Raw genomic sequence first — 13857 nt, 5'->3', positions numbered from 1 at the left:
GGGGGAGGCTTGGCAGTAGGGACATGACCTCAGGATACCCTTAAGTCCTATACACCAGGAGAAAGACAATACTGTGTATTGAAAGCTGCTAAGAGACTATATCTTAAAACGTTCTTCCCACAAAAAAGAAATGGTAATTGTGTGCCGTGATGGAGGTGCCAGTGAACCTTACAATGGCAATTCTGTTATAATATACAAGTGTATCAAATCCACACTTGTGTACTCTAATTTACACAACATTCATGTCACCTATATCTCAATAGAGGTGAAAATAAACAAATAAATAGGAGACCACACACAAAATCCTTTTATACCCTTTTGAATACTTTATACTTTTTTAAATATGTCATCTTATTTTTTTAATGTCTCATTTCCTTCTGGTGCTGATTTTCCTGTGCTGTTTATGGGTACTTCAGCCTACAAAACCCTCCCTACAAATGTTCTGCTGCTTTGGAAACAATAAGACTCAAGGCGCACACGCCACAGATGTGGGGTGGGGGTGTCTTGATTCAGCTGCCCCCCAATCAGGGACTTCTGCCCTCCGTCCCCGAGGATCGGGGGTGCCAGCAGAGCACGAATCCACTGCCTGCCCACAGAGTGCCATCTTCCCTAAGAACTGCCCACCTACCAGGATTGGCTGCAGCAGAAGAGAAACATACCAAATGTTTAATCCCAATAGACCCGGGAACAGATACGGGTGCACACTAAGACAACTCCCACAGATTAATGCTTTTGAACAGTTGCTGTCTGCTAGGGAAAAACTCAGCTGTGAATCTGCAGACTTAATCTCTCTCAAATCACACAAAATGACTATTTTTAGAACTGATGGCCAGAATTGTGAAGTTGGTAACATTCAAATCTTAATTTGTGTGGGCAAGTTCACATACTTTGCGTGTCTAAATCCAAAGCAAAAGGACAAGAACGTGAGCTACATTTCGGGGAGCATCAGTGTAGTAGAAATCTAGGGCTCCGGTGAGTTTGATGAAACAAGGACAGGTATTAGCTGGAGAGAGATGCTATTTGTATGGAGGTCTGGTGAGTGGTTAGCGCACAGTCAAGTTGACCACTTGAGGACCTGCCTGTCTCGCTGTCTGATGCCGATCCACGTGAGGGAGGCAAGTGAGTCTGCTCCTCTTCCGTCCTTGGCTATAGCACAGGGACTTTATTAGTGAATGGTCAGTCTCAGCCCCTTCTGGCACATGAAGACACGCCACACACTCGCGAGCCTCACCTCCTGCTGCCCACGAAGCACACCGCACACTCATCTGGGCATCTGTTCATCTACTGTGCTGCCAGTCAGTCATCCAGTTAGCTGTCTGTCAAATGTCTGCAATGGGCCACACACATTCCAAGTGTTGGGGACCAACACAGAGTAAAATAAAATCCCTGCCCTCGTGGAGCTGACACCGTGAGGTAGGACAGGAAGAGAGATGCACATCTCAGTCTCTCTGATGGAGAGTACCGGACCATGCTGATCATGTCAGGATAGGGGCCTTGAGAAAGAGCAAGGTGGTCGCTTCAGACAAAGGGGGGCAGAGAAGGCTGCTCCAAGGAGGTAGTTTATTTTAAAAAATTGAAAGCTTCCTCACCATATTACTATTTTTGTATACTGCAGTGAGTTGCATGGAGTCCTCTAAAAATCTAAGAGGAATGAAAAACAGGCTGTTCTTTTCATATTAAAGATAAGCTGCTCAAGAAAGACAACAAAAGGGTTAAATCCAGCTGTCCCAAGAGAGGGACAGTGAGGCTGTCCGAACCCACTGTTTCTGGCTGATGAGGGCTCCCAGCTGAGAACCAGGGACCAGCCCATGGAGCTGTCTGACCCTGTGGGTGCCAGAGGGCCCTCCCAGCCTCCTACAGCCAGAGCAGCTCTGCCCCTCCTTTCCACAGCTCCCCTAGGAAGTAGAATGTTTTCTGTCTTAGAGGAAATGCGTTCCAATGTCTAACATTGGAAGGGGATGTGTATAATGTCTGTAAAGGTGTGTACAAAGGGAATGTCTAATGTTTGTACAAGTGTGTACAAAGAAAGAAAGCCTTCTAGAACAGTTCACTGTTAAACAGACCAAGTCGGGTGACTGGTCACCATCAAACTGTGTTGGTGGAGCCACGGACAGTTTTGAATATTAAGCTGTAATGATTTGGCCGCTGACTAAGGGGCAGTAAGTAGTAAAAGCCAGCTCAGCATTCAGGCACCCAAACTGCAGTTTTAGAAAATGCACCATTCTTATATTTTCAAAGCTGACAATCCCAGGAAGGACTTTCTTCTCATCCATTTCTAGCAAACCATGGAAAAAGCACTTCTGTGGCAGCTTCGTAAGGATAGGTACAGGGGCACCTGGGTGGCTCAGTTGGTTGAGCGTCTGACTTCGGCTCAGGTCATGATCTCACGGTCCGTGAGTTCAAGCCCCACGTCCGGGCTCTGCGCTGATAGCTCAGAGCCTGGAGCCTGTTTCAGATTCTGTGTCTCCCTCTCTCTGCCCCTTCCCCACTCATGCTCTGTCTCTCTCTGTTTCTCAAAAAGGAATAAACGTTAAACAAAATTTTTTTAAAAAGAATAGGTACAGTTAGTCCTCAACAAAAAGGGTCAATATATACCTTTGCTAACAGACTCTCATTCTTGAGTACAGAGTCTATGACCATACCTGCAATCTCTCATTTCACTTTCCAGTTTCCACATCCATCTCTTCCTCTCCCTTCTCTCTTAACATTTTACCCTAATTATATCAACAAAGGAACCTTACAGAATATAAGCCAACTCCTCCAACATGCCTTTAATGCAAACAAACATTCAGAAAGCCACAACAAAACCAACCAACCAACCAACAACCCAGACCCAAATTACTGAAGCCTGCAAACTTCAGTCAGTAATGCGAACTCTAAACATCTGCTGTAGATGAACAGATATGCAACTACATATAGATGGTCTCAGAAAGAGCTAATGAGGTAAATTACAGGATTTTCAACTACAACAGGTAGAAAGGAAAGGAAAAGAAAGGAAAATGAATTGCAGTGTATTTCCTTTGAAGAGCTTCAGCCATGGGCATTGCTGTTATGAGTAAATCAGGAGAATCCATTTTAAAGCTGAGGCTGCCACAAGTTTGTGCCCAGCGACGGCTTTGTACGCAATAACCTACAATCTAATTAACTTGGAAATAAATTATCTAATCTAAATTGCATTTAGTTCTTTCTATAAACAGCCCAATAAATTTCCTAACTTCCTTCCTGCTATAAAAATGTCCCTGCCCTTGGACAACTTGAAACAGCACAGATAACATGTAATTTTAGAATCATTACAGAAAAAAGTTGGTGCTCTCTATAATTAATGTTGTACTTGATTTTTAAAATTTTATTTATTTTTTTTTTAGAGAGAAAGAGAGCGCATGAGTGGGGGAGTGGGGGAGGGGAGGAGAGGGCAAGAGGGAGGGAGGGAGGGAGAGAGAGAATCCTGAGCAGGCTCTGCACTCAGCTGCAGAGCCTGATGTAGGGCTTAATCCACTGACCCTGGGATCATGACCTGAGCCACAATCAAGAGCTGGTTATTCAACCGACTGAGCCACCCAGGCACCCTGTTGTACTTGATTTTTAGTAACACCATTACTTTACTTTGTATTATTGAGGCAATTTTTTTTCAATGGTTTACACAGATCCTCAAATGAAAAAAAGAATAATTTATTAAAATTCTGAGACACTATATGGATATTTTTCCCCAAAGGATGATCAGCTAAGTTCCCTTCCTATCTCTGAGCCCCAAACAGTTAAAATTCAAGACCTATGTTAGTTTCACAGTTGTATGTTACAGTTGGTGAGAACTTCTACACTGGTTGAGGCCGTTGAGCGTCTACCATATTCCAGGCATTTCAAAGAAATGAAGAAAGTGTGGTCTCTGACTTCAAGAAGGTAAGACAAGTACACAGAAAAGTGTAATAAATTTTAGAAGTATCAAACATCCCAGGGGGATGCTTCATGGAGAAGAGGGGTTGCAGCTGTTGGGCAGATTTACATAAGGATGTGACCGTGCTGGCGTTAAGGATGATTTCCCACAGCTGAGATGGCCGGGAGGGCAATCCTTGTGGAAGGAACAGAATACCAGCAGGAGGGGTGCCCTGAGTCAGTTTGAAGAGTGGACAACACTGAATATACTGGGAGTGTGTTTCATTACTTCAATTCACAAATAAGTTTTTTAATAACTGTAAAAGCCTTATTAACTCAGAAAGAGCTGGAAATGCCCATCCTCTCCTACCTGTCAGGGTAGGGATAGAAAGTCAGCACGACATCTGAGTGAGAAGGCACATAGCCTCCTGGTTCAAACTATCAGCAGAAAGCACTAAAAAGAGCATATGTTGACAACTGTCCATCCATCAATCCACCAAGCAAATATTTACTGAGCACCTACTATGTTCCAGACAATGCACCTGCAGTTTCAGTTTTGTTAAGATGAAAACGTTCGGAGATTGGTTGCGCAATAACGTAATACAATTGACAATACTGAACTATACACTTAAAAATGATTAAGACTGCAAATTCTATTATGTGTGTTTTTCCACAACCAAAAAAAGAGAGCTATATTTAAATAATCAATGTCTGCATCTAATTGCAAATTTCCCCAAATCTGGTATACCTGCCTCTTTGAGCTGGGTAAGGTTAGAAAAGAAGTCTCTAGTTTATTATTGCCCCAGTCAATCATCAACTCACTCTCAGACCTGTCTCCACTACACCCCACTAAGAATTTCGTCCTCCACGAGAGCTGATCCAAATCAGAAATGAAGTGGTCGGGGCGCCTGGGTGGCTCAGTCGGTTAAGCGGCCGACTTCGGCTCAGGTCATGATCTCGTGGTCCGTGAGTTCGAGCCCCGCGTCGGGCTCTGTGCTGACAGCTCAGAACCTGGAGCCTGTTTCAGATTCTGTGTCTCCCTCTCTCTCTGACCCTCCCCCGTTCATGCTCTGTCTCTCTCTGTCTCAAAAATAAATAAACATTAAAAAAAAAAAAAAAGAAATGAAGTGGTCTACAGATCTCTGGGAAATAAAAACAAATAGAAAAGGGCTACCTTTCTTTCCCAAAGATTTTTAAGCTTTCTTACTTACTGTTTAACAGTCATTTAGCTAAGATGTAGAAGTACATTACTGGCATAGAAAACCTAACATCAGAGTGAATAAATGAAGATTCAGCACATACTTCTGTAAGTGCTAATTTCTGCCTGACGATAAACACCAGCTCCCTCTGCTTACTCACTGTCCACTCTTTTCAGTGGGGGATGTAACAAAGTATTTTGGTTAAAGGCAAAAACATGTTTCTCCCTTATTTCTTCTGGCTTACACTCCATAATTTAATTAAGGTCAACGAAAGATTAAAATCTGTCGAAGATAATTATAGGAACTACAGCCACCTCACGGTGTTTAATGGAGCCCAGAGAGCATACTAACACAGTGGCGTTACAATGAAGGTCTGACACACATCCTTACTTGCACAAGCGTGTCCAGGGTGAAGATGTGCTCCCCGCGGACATTGTAGAACTTGACCATGGCACTCTTCAGAAGAGGGCCATTGGGGAGGTCACTGAGCTGGGTCTGCCGTTCCATGCCAGAGACGGCCAGGAGGTCTCCCTGCGTGCACCACTGGGCCACCACCTCTGAAATCACAAAGAAGACAGTCAGCATGAGGATGTGACCCTCCCTGAACCTTCACTGAAGTAGTTTAGAAAACAGAGCTGCTGAGCAAATACAATGGCAGCTCTTACCCTTTCTCTCACGAAGACAATAGCTACCCATTTCTCTGAAGACAGTACAGACTCTATTTAAACAGGTGTCTATCACATGGATGGGGAGCACAGCTCCCTGACACAAAGCTATCAGGCCAAACCACGTGATGAAGTCGGCATGTTAAATACCTAACTTCAACACTGGCATTACCGTCGAGGGATGTGCAGAAATCTGAGGGAGCAGGTAAGATCATTAATCCCATGACTCTCCATCTGCTGCTTGTGTCCCTGCCCTCAGCGATGACTCTAAGAATTTACAAATGCAAAAAGTAAGTCAAGAGCAAATTCTAAGTTTATATTCATTTGATTTCTGTGCACCACTGGGCAGATAAAGTTCAGATAAAGGACTTATCTGCATATGAAGGCCTTGACTTTTATTCCACATTGGGATGTTATGAGGGCTTAGAAAAGAAGATAAATACTTCTGTTGGATGGAGTGTTGTCAGAAATTGTCAGAAATTTTCACCCTGGAGATGTGATGCCCACCTACCAAGCCACTCGGTACCTATAAAAATGGCTACGAAAGGGTTTGTCAAATCCCAACGTGGCAATTTACTTATTCTGGCTGGTAAAACAAGCTAATAGTACTAATAAGATTTAGAACATAGCTCTTCTCCATCAAGGCCCCAGAACCCTATCTGGCTCATACAGAGAGCACTGATATCCAGAACTCAGAGGCCTGAGAGAGGCTGGATGGAGCTGACGGTGCCCTGTCATGACAGGACACGTCTCAGAGCCGGGACCAGATGCCAGCAAGGCCTGGGCTCCATCAGGTCACAAACCATCACAGCACCTTGCTCTTATTCACACGCGGTGCTGACTCTGATGTTAGTAACAGCACATTCTGAGGTCACCAGTGCTCTGTGACTTCCTTTGAAGGCCAGACTGTGGTCCCAGGACAAGATGGCTCTCTGGACCCAGGGAAGCGAGAGCCAGCCCATCAGGTGAGCCACCGACAAGAACTAGAGACAGAGGTAGCAGAGGGCTGAGTGAACCCAGCTACAAACACAGAATGAAAAATCTCTACAATCTGAGTCAGTGAAAGCATCAATAAAAGGAGCTTCCCCCACCCCCCCACTTTTTCTTATAAAAGGATATGAATAAGGACAAGTACAAACCAGGAAATGAAAAATAAGTTAAAAGCATCATCCAAATATCCTGGTGAGTAAGATCTCAAAAAAGATGAGAGGGGGGAAGGCTTGAGGATTTGTGCACGTATTTCACTGTGCTTGGGTATCCAAAGGGCTCAGGTGCTCTGGTGAGAAGCCGGCCATGACAATGAAACTGAAATGACCTTCTCTGGATGACAGTTTTGGCAACACAAGGAAGTCAAGAGGAAGAGCCACTAATGCTGACAGGTAAAGGTGACACAAGCAGAGTCTGCGGTTGTTTAGGATGACAGCGTCCCTGCAACTGCATAAACGAAGAGGACAGCACCCAATTCCTGCGGTTCTGCTGCTAACCCGCTTCGGTCAGGTGGTGAGTGACGAACCCGCACCGTTCTTCTTGCTATTGTTTTAGTAAGATTCTTTGAACTTGCCCCTCAGAAAAGTGGGCTGCTGCTGGGCTGCTGTCCCCGTAGGGGCTGGCGCAGACACACAGTCCGCTCAGACACTGCTCGGCGACCAGAGGCTCTGCTCCCCACACGGGCGCCCGGGCCCGGGGAGCAGGAGTCTGCGCAGCCACAAGCAGACGCCCAGGGAGCTCATCCCCGCAGTCACCAAGTCATACTGAGACAGCCGTGGTCTCCACAGCCAAGTCATTGTTTAAAAGAGAACAAGTTCTGTAGGAGTAACACCACTTCTTGTTCCGACGATGACACAACCAGCAGCATCAAGGGCCTGAGCCAGTCCTGATGCACATGATGGGCAGGCGTTCACCAGGGGAGCCAGCTTACCCCAGAAAACCCCGTCACAAGGAATTCAGGAGTGGGAGTAAGAAAGAAAAACCACGGACTGTTCAGTGGCAACCAGGGCTGTGTGAGTACCTCCACAGGGGCTGAATCCCCAGGGTGGGACTCTAAAATCCTCATAAATTACTACAAAATCAAAGAAAAATCACATATTTATTCACTTTCTAGATTTCACTTCCATAAAGAAGGAAACAGAAGCCTAGATGTGGTCAGGACAGAAACTTTCCTGTCCCAGGAAGTTTTTATAAGTTTATATTAGAATAGAAAATAATCCCCAATGCCTTCGCCCGATCTTTTAGTAATAATTTCACAGTTTCTAAGCCTCTAAAAATTTGTGTCAAAATATAAGCCAGAAGGAACGAACTAAATGCTTTATTCAGTAAGCCTCTTTTCACTTTTCCTGAAGCTCTCAGCAGAGTCTCTAAGGATGTGGGGAGTTCCAAGGCACAAAAGAGGCCCATCCTCCTAAAGCACTGATTTTCCTTGATTTTTTAAAAGTAATCTCTATGCTGAACATGGGGCTCGAACCCATGACCCTGATATCAAGAGTCATATGCTCTACTGGCTGAGCCAGCGAGGCGCCCTGCTCTTGATGATTTTGAAGTGTCTGTGGATTTTTGGTCTCTTAAACATTTTATACACAAAAAATTAGCAGAGTCACACAATTCTACTTTAGCTAGACAATCTTATGGATCTTTCTTGGTAAGAGCCAGAAGAGTCAAAATTTGACTTGTAGTGTGCGGTGAGAAAATTTGGTCCTTTTATATTAACAAGAGCCCCTTGTGTGGAGTTAGTGCTGGGTCAAAAACAGGCAGCCAAGTATTCGTGGAGAAAGAATAGCGCTCTTACCAAACACCACGTGTACTTGAGCTGCTGGTTGGAAGCCTGAGTGAGGTTCACGGGGGCCTTTGTCTCTTGGATGCCCACGTTAATGATTCATCTATTAGTCATTAGATACATGTGTACTTGTGTGTGTACACGTGGATTTTGTGTTGAGAGAGAGAAAATGAGCATGTGCACAAAGGAGAAACAAATTAAGTAGCAAAGTGTGTGATGGTAAAATAACATGTACTTTTTTCCTTTAATAACAGTGCTTCTGTGAACATATGGAGGACTGAGCAACAGCGGCGTGTATTCAGTGGGGATGATGGATCCAACCTCTATCAGCACAGACTGCAGAGGCAGACAGCACCACTGACTGGAACCACTCTCCTTCAAAACCCGCTCTTGACTTTTACCAGTGTGGTGCAATGAAGTGACAAAAAGAGGAAATTCTGTAAAACAAAGAAACAAACCCTAGGAGTTTAAATTCTTTGATTTTAAGACAAATGTGGGTGAAATGAGCAGTGCCTTTGAGAGCTTGCTTTATGGCAACGGATGAAGTGTCTAGGTCAGAGTTTCTGAGCGCATCGCTGAATTGTTTTTTCCTTGAAGGGTAAGAGAATATGCTACCTCAAAATACGCCACACCGGCATATAAAAACTATTTTGAGCTGAAGGCAACTGAGAAAGAGCAGATACAAAAAAGCTCTCTCTTTTCCCCTATTTGCCCAAAAGCAGGGTGTAAATTTGTGCAGGCACTTGCCCACTCTGCCCCCTGACCAGGAAGGACAGAAGCTAATCACTGGAGACAACTCTGGACCCTCATCAGCCCACACACAGCTCCAGAAGAATTTACATGACAAACTTCAGGAACTGGCCGTTATCTTCCATTAGTCCTCCCTGTTTACCTTCCCACAATCTGCTACCCTAGAAACTTTAAGTCCTTTCCCTTTGTCTTGTCACTTTTCCAAAAACGTTCTGTTCTGCTGTTAATATGCAATATAAGCCCAAGCTCTACGCACCCATTTGAGTTACTCATCTCTGAAAGCTTCCACAGCTAAATGCAATGCATGTGTTAATAAACTTGTTTCTTTTTCTCTAGTCAACCTGTCTTTGGTCAGTGTAATTTATAGGGTCCCAGTCAGAAAACCTAAGATCTGTAGGGGGAAAACAGTCTTTCTTCCTCTACATTCTCAATAAAAAGTACAGTAACTACAAAAGGTAAAAACCCCAAATAAGGTGTACTAATTTATGGTTCACTATGTGATAAAGAGAAGTCCCCTAAGTTGGGACACTTAGCAGATTCTTCTTTAAGGCAGAATCTCCTCAGCAAACATCTGCAAAACAAAATCACCCACCACCCTATGAATCTGCAATCAAAACACAGTGTAACAGGTGGCAGAGAAGAGGGTGATCACAGGGACCGTGAGCTATCTGCCATTCTGTGTTCTTTGGCAACAACATAAATTACAATGTTGGTGATAAAGCAGAAAATATCATGAGTCATGTTTCTTCACTGGAGAAGCTCTCTGATGATATTTCTTTGAGACAGTAACAGAGAAAGACTAACCCGTTTCAGTCCACCCTATATGACAAGTGACCGACCTGTCCACCACAGGACAGATGACCATGGACGGAGCAAGTTGCCACATGCCACCTTGGCAGATTCTGGCGATCTCTTCCTAGTATTTACCCCATGAAGTTGTGGACAAAAAACAAAACAAAACAAAACAAAACAACCTGCTGCCGTTGATAGCACATGTAAGACTGAGTCCTCATAATATTCTGAAACCAAGACAGAAAGAGAAACTGCCTACATCCAGCGCCGATCGGATGACATCAGCTCACTTAAATTTTACCTAACTTCCTGCAATTAAGACGACTCCGTGCAAAAGCATGTCCCCCCATGAAAGTGTGAAAGATTTAGATTAGATTTAGATTTCTAGTCAGGCAATGGGAAGAATGCTAAATTTGCCTGTATTTTTAAGATGAAACTCAAGTCAAAAACTTTCACACTTGGGGAGGCCACCCAGGGTCACCTTCACAAGCCACCTCATATGCGTTCCTAACCTTCCACCACAGGCTTGGTGGGGATGTGTCAGAAGTGCTGCTCCAGTGCAATCTAGTTTCACAGACAGAAAACAAAACAACACATTCAAGGAATTAAAAAAAGTTTCCACAGGTAAGCAAGACGACAAAGATTCAGAAAAATTTGCCATATGAGAAATACAAGGGAACTGACTGGTAAGATGTTAATTTCAGTCCTGATCAGACACGTGTCAGAGAACAAAGTTCAGGGCTCCAGGACTAGAGGCAGGTTCTGAGGAATTAATAAACTTAGTTGAAGGTTTAAAAGTAGAATTTCTGAAGAAGAAAAGAAGAGCCTGGACAACCAAATATATGTGAGAATTTATGATGACCACCCCTGCATGTTAGCTCCACAAAGGTCAGAACACTCAGAAAAGAACCTGCAGAAAAGACCAAGGAATGTAAGTTCATCATCATCATCATACACACACAGAACTATTTACTCAGCTTCTAAAGGAGCCTATTTGTGGTATAAAGAGGGACTTCTACATAGTTCATGTCCCTCAGGAGTTTAGGCTAAATAATTCCTCACAATTATAGATCTGAAACAGCAAAATGGGACACCCACAAAAAGGAGAACTTGTAAGAATATTCTATAGTTTAAGGGGCGCCTGGGTGGCTCAGTCGGTTAAGCGGCCGACATCAGCTCAGGTCGTGATCTTACGGTTCGTGAGTTCCAGCCCCGCGTCGGGCTCTGTGCTGACAGCTCAGAGCCTGGAGCCTGTTTCAAATTCTGTGTCTCCCTCTCTCTGACCCTCCCCTGTTCATGCTCTGTCTCTCCCTGTCTCAAAAATAAATAAAACTTTAAAAAAAAGAGTTAAAAAAAAGAATATTCTATAGTTTTAAAATGGAATCAAGAAGTGCTTAGGGACAGGCAGACAGGTATGATGCACTCCAATCAACAGTTAAGTTATACGGACTTGAGTCTCCATTATCATCCCTGCGATCCCTGAGTAATTCAGACAGGAAGCACATGACACAACTCTCTGGTCTGAGGCAAGTTCTGAGTGACAGTAGTAACTTGAACTGCACGTTCTGGTTTACCCCTGGTCTTCCATTCGGATTACAGCAGGTCCCTTGAACTTTGAGACCAAAGGCAATCCAGGGATTTCTACACCGTACCATTTAATCCTGAAGAGACAGAACTGTTTTTCCAAAGAACTCATCAGGGTCACAATGTGAGTCAATATTCTTGAATTGCAAAATTCAGAACATGCCAGATGCCTATGGACAGCGATTTTCTTGTGAGAGAACACATTTCATAACATCTGTCAGGGAAGTCAGCATTTGGCGGTTGCTGTTTACATCAATGCCTCAGTCCTGCAGCTGCGGGAACTTTACCGCACAACCATCGGTGTCTTAATACACCTCAAAGTAACAGGGGCTTCTGTGAAACTGCCGTGCGGGTCTGCTGCCCCAGGAACGGCAGGTGCTGAGGTCCAATACTGTACTGACATCATATGTTAGCCAGAGGCAAACACATACACCCAAGAGAGGGTTACTCGTCGTAGTAGGTAAAGACAGAAAGGCGAAGACTGTCAGGAATCCCTCCTCAAGATAAGCCTAGGCGTCAACTTGTCACATAAGCAGAGGAACAAAAGGAAGTGGCCTTCATTAACAGACTCCATTAAGCCCACGGACGGGCAGGAATGGATAAGTACTGGGTGCGGGACACCCACCGGAAGGCAAACGCACACAGGGCTGATGTGTGGGCTTGGGGTCACGTGCAGCCTTCTGTACCTTTCAGCCCTGAGCAGATGACAGTAGGAGACAAGTCGTCATAGTTGTTCATTAAGCTGATGTCCCCCGAGGTGAAGCTGACGGTGAGCAGCGGCTTGATGTTCTGCACCGGGATGGGATACGCTGCTGGACCATCTGCCGGGACAAAAGTGCTGAGTAAAAAGGAGGCAAGGCACACATGACCCAAATCTAGGACACACTGCTGCAGTCTGGCAAAGGGCTTTAACAACTGCCTGACACTGCAGACCAGACTCTGGACTGGGATGTCACTGAGTAAGGCAACACTGTACATAGCACTCAGGAACTATGTGGGGCCGTCAGGAGGAGCACCACCGGGGAACCCTGGAATGAGAAGCAGGACGGGGACAGATGACCCTGGAGGCACCAGGTGGGGCTCCTTGGGCTCTGGGGTATGGTGATGAGAACACATGTGAAGATTATTAACTCATGTGTTAACGCATGTTTCTAATGATGTGTAAACATAAATTGTTATTTTAACGTCACATAACATGTAAGGATGGTGGAAAGAAGGATGAAAACAATTTCTTAATCTTGGTCCAATGTACAGAGAAAAGTTGCTTTTCAACACTAATGCCCTTTCATTGGACATTATAGGAAATAGGGAGCCACAGCAGCCACAACGAGTAAGTTTTTACCATAAGAGACTCCAAACCAAGGTTGGCTGTGGCTCATAAACAATTCTGCTACATCTGCAGTGCACAGCCAGTATAAAGAAAATTCCGCTCTGTAAGTGCAAGGAGTACTCATGGATGCTAAGGAAGAACTATGATGGGTCATGTTCTGGATTCTTCCACATGCTGCTTCAAAAGTAAAAGTCAGTCCCTCCCACAGGCCAAGATAAATGAGGGCTCTTTCAGAAGGCCCCCTGCAGGCCTCATACCCATGCCGAGTTCATCCCTGGGAGCCATCCGGAGTGGGCTGGCCTGACATCCGCACACTCGCCCCACCTCAGCCCTGCCTGTGGAGGATCCTCAGGTCTTTCCTCTGCTTCATTTTCAGATGCTGTACGTACCTACCTCTGTGCTCAAATCCCCTAGGCCACCAAGAAAAACCCAGCTCTATGTGAAAGGCAAATCCCAGTCATCCTCCAAATTGCCGCATGGCTCTGAGAAGGGAAATGTATTAAAGCAGCAGCCGGGGTCTAAATTCTATCCTTGGACTCATTCTGAACCTGCTTTATAACTTGCTCTCTAGATCTTGTTTTTTCCCCATAATACATGGGGCTAAGTGAATCTGCAGTCAATCTAGTAAAGTTCTGTTTTAAAAGTGTGCTGACAAGTATCCAACCTTGTATAACATGGGCTTTATTACTATGAGGCTGGAGAAATAGTCAACACTTCACTCAGGTTGGGGCCCTACTAGGAAAGGGTATGTTTATGTCTCAGAAGTACATTCTCCTTCCCCCAACCCCATGCACCCTGAAACCCTACCCCCAACAGATCTAAAGTTTCTTTCATGTGGGGCGCCTGGGTGGCTCAGTCGGTTAAGCAACCAACTTCGGCTCAGGTCATGATCTCATG

The 13857-nt window shown here is 44.7% G+C and overlaps 1 protein-coding gene and 1 long non-coding RNA gene across 4 annotated transcripts in view; one reads left to right on the top strand and one right to left on the bottom strand.

Annotated features, from left to right (window-relative positions):
- The window catches only part of TULP4 (TUB like protein 4), a 243174-nt gene that overhangs the window by 26901 nt on the left and 202416 nt on the right, over positions 1 to 13857 (bottom strand). For all 3 annotated transcript variants that reach the window (XM_058735765.1, XM_058735767.1, XM_058735768.1), the window contains 2 exons: positions 12317 to 12451; positions 5460 to 5626 (listed from right to left, as the gene is read on the bottom strand). In XM_058735765.1, coding sequence (XP_058591748.1) covers positions 5460 to 5626; positions 12317 to 12451 — 302 coding nt within the window. The remainder of the gene's footprint in view (positions 1 to 5459; positions 5627 to 12316; positions 12452 to 13857) is intronic.
- LOC131515109 (uncharacterized) lies at positions 6659 to 9594 on the top strand. The gene is made up of 2 exons (XR_009263441.1): positions 6659 to 7734; positions 8759 to 9594. It is a non-coding gene; the product is annotated as an uncharacterized LOC131515109 (long non-coding RNA).

Source organism: Neofelis nebulosa, chromosome 6, assembly GCF_028018385.1.
Source record: "Neofelis nebulosa isolate mNeoNeb1 chromosome 6, mNeoNeb1.pri, whole genome shotgun sequence".
Taxonomy (NCBI): Eukaryota; Metazoa; Chordata; class Mammalia; order Carnivora; family Felidae; genus Neofelis; species Neofelis nebulosa.
This window is presented reverse-complemented; position numbering and strand designations above follow the sequence as displayed.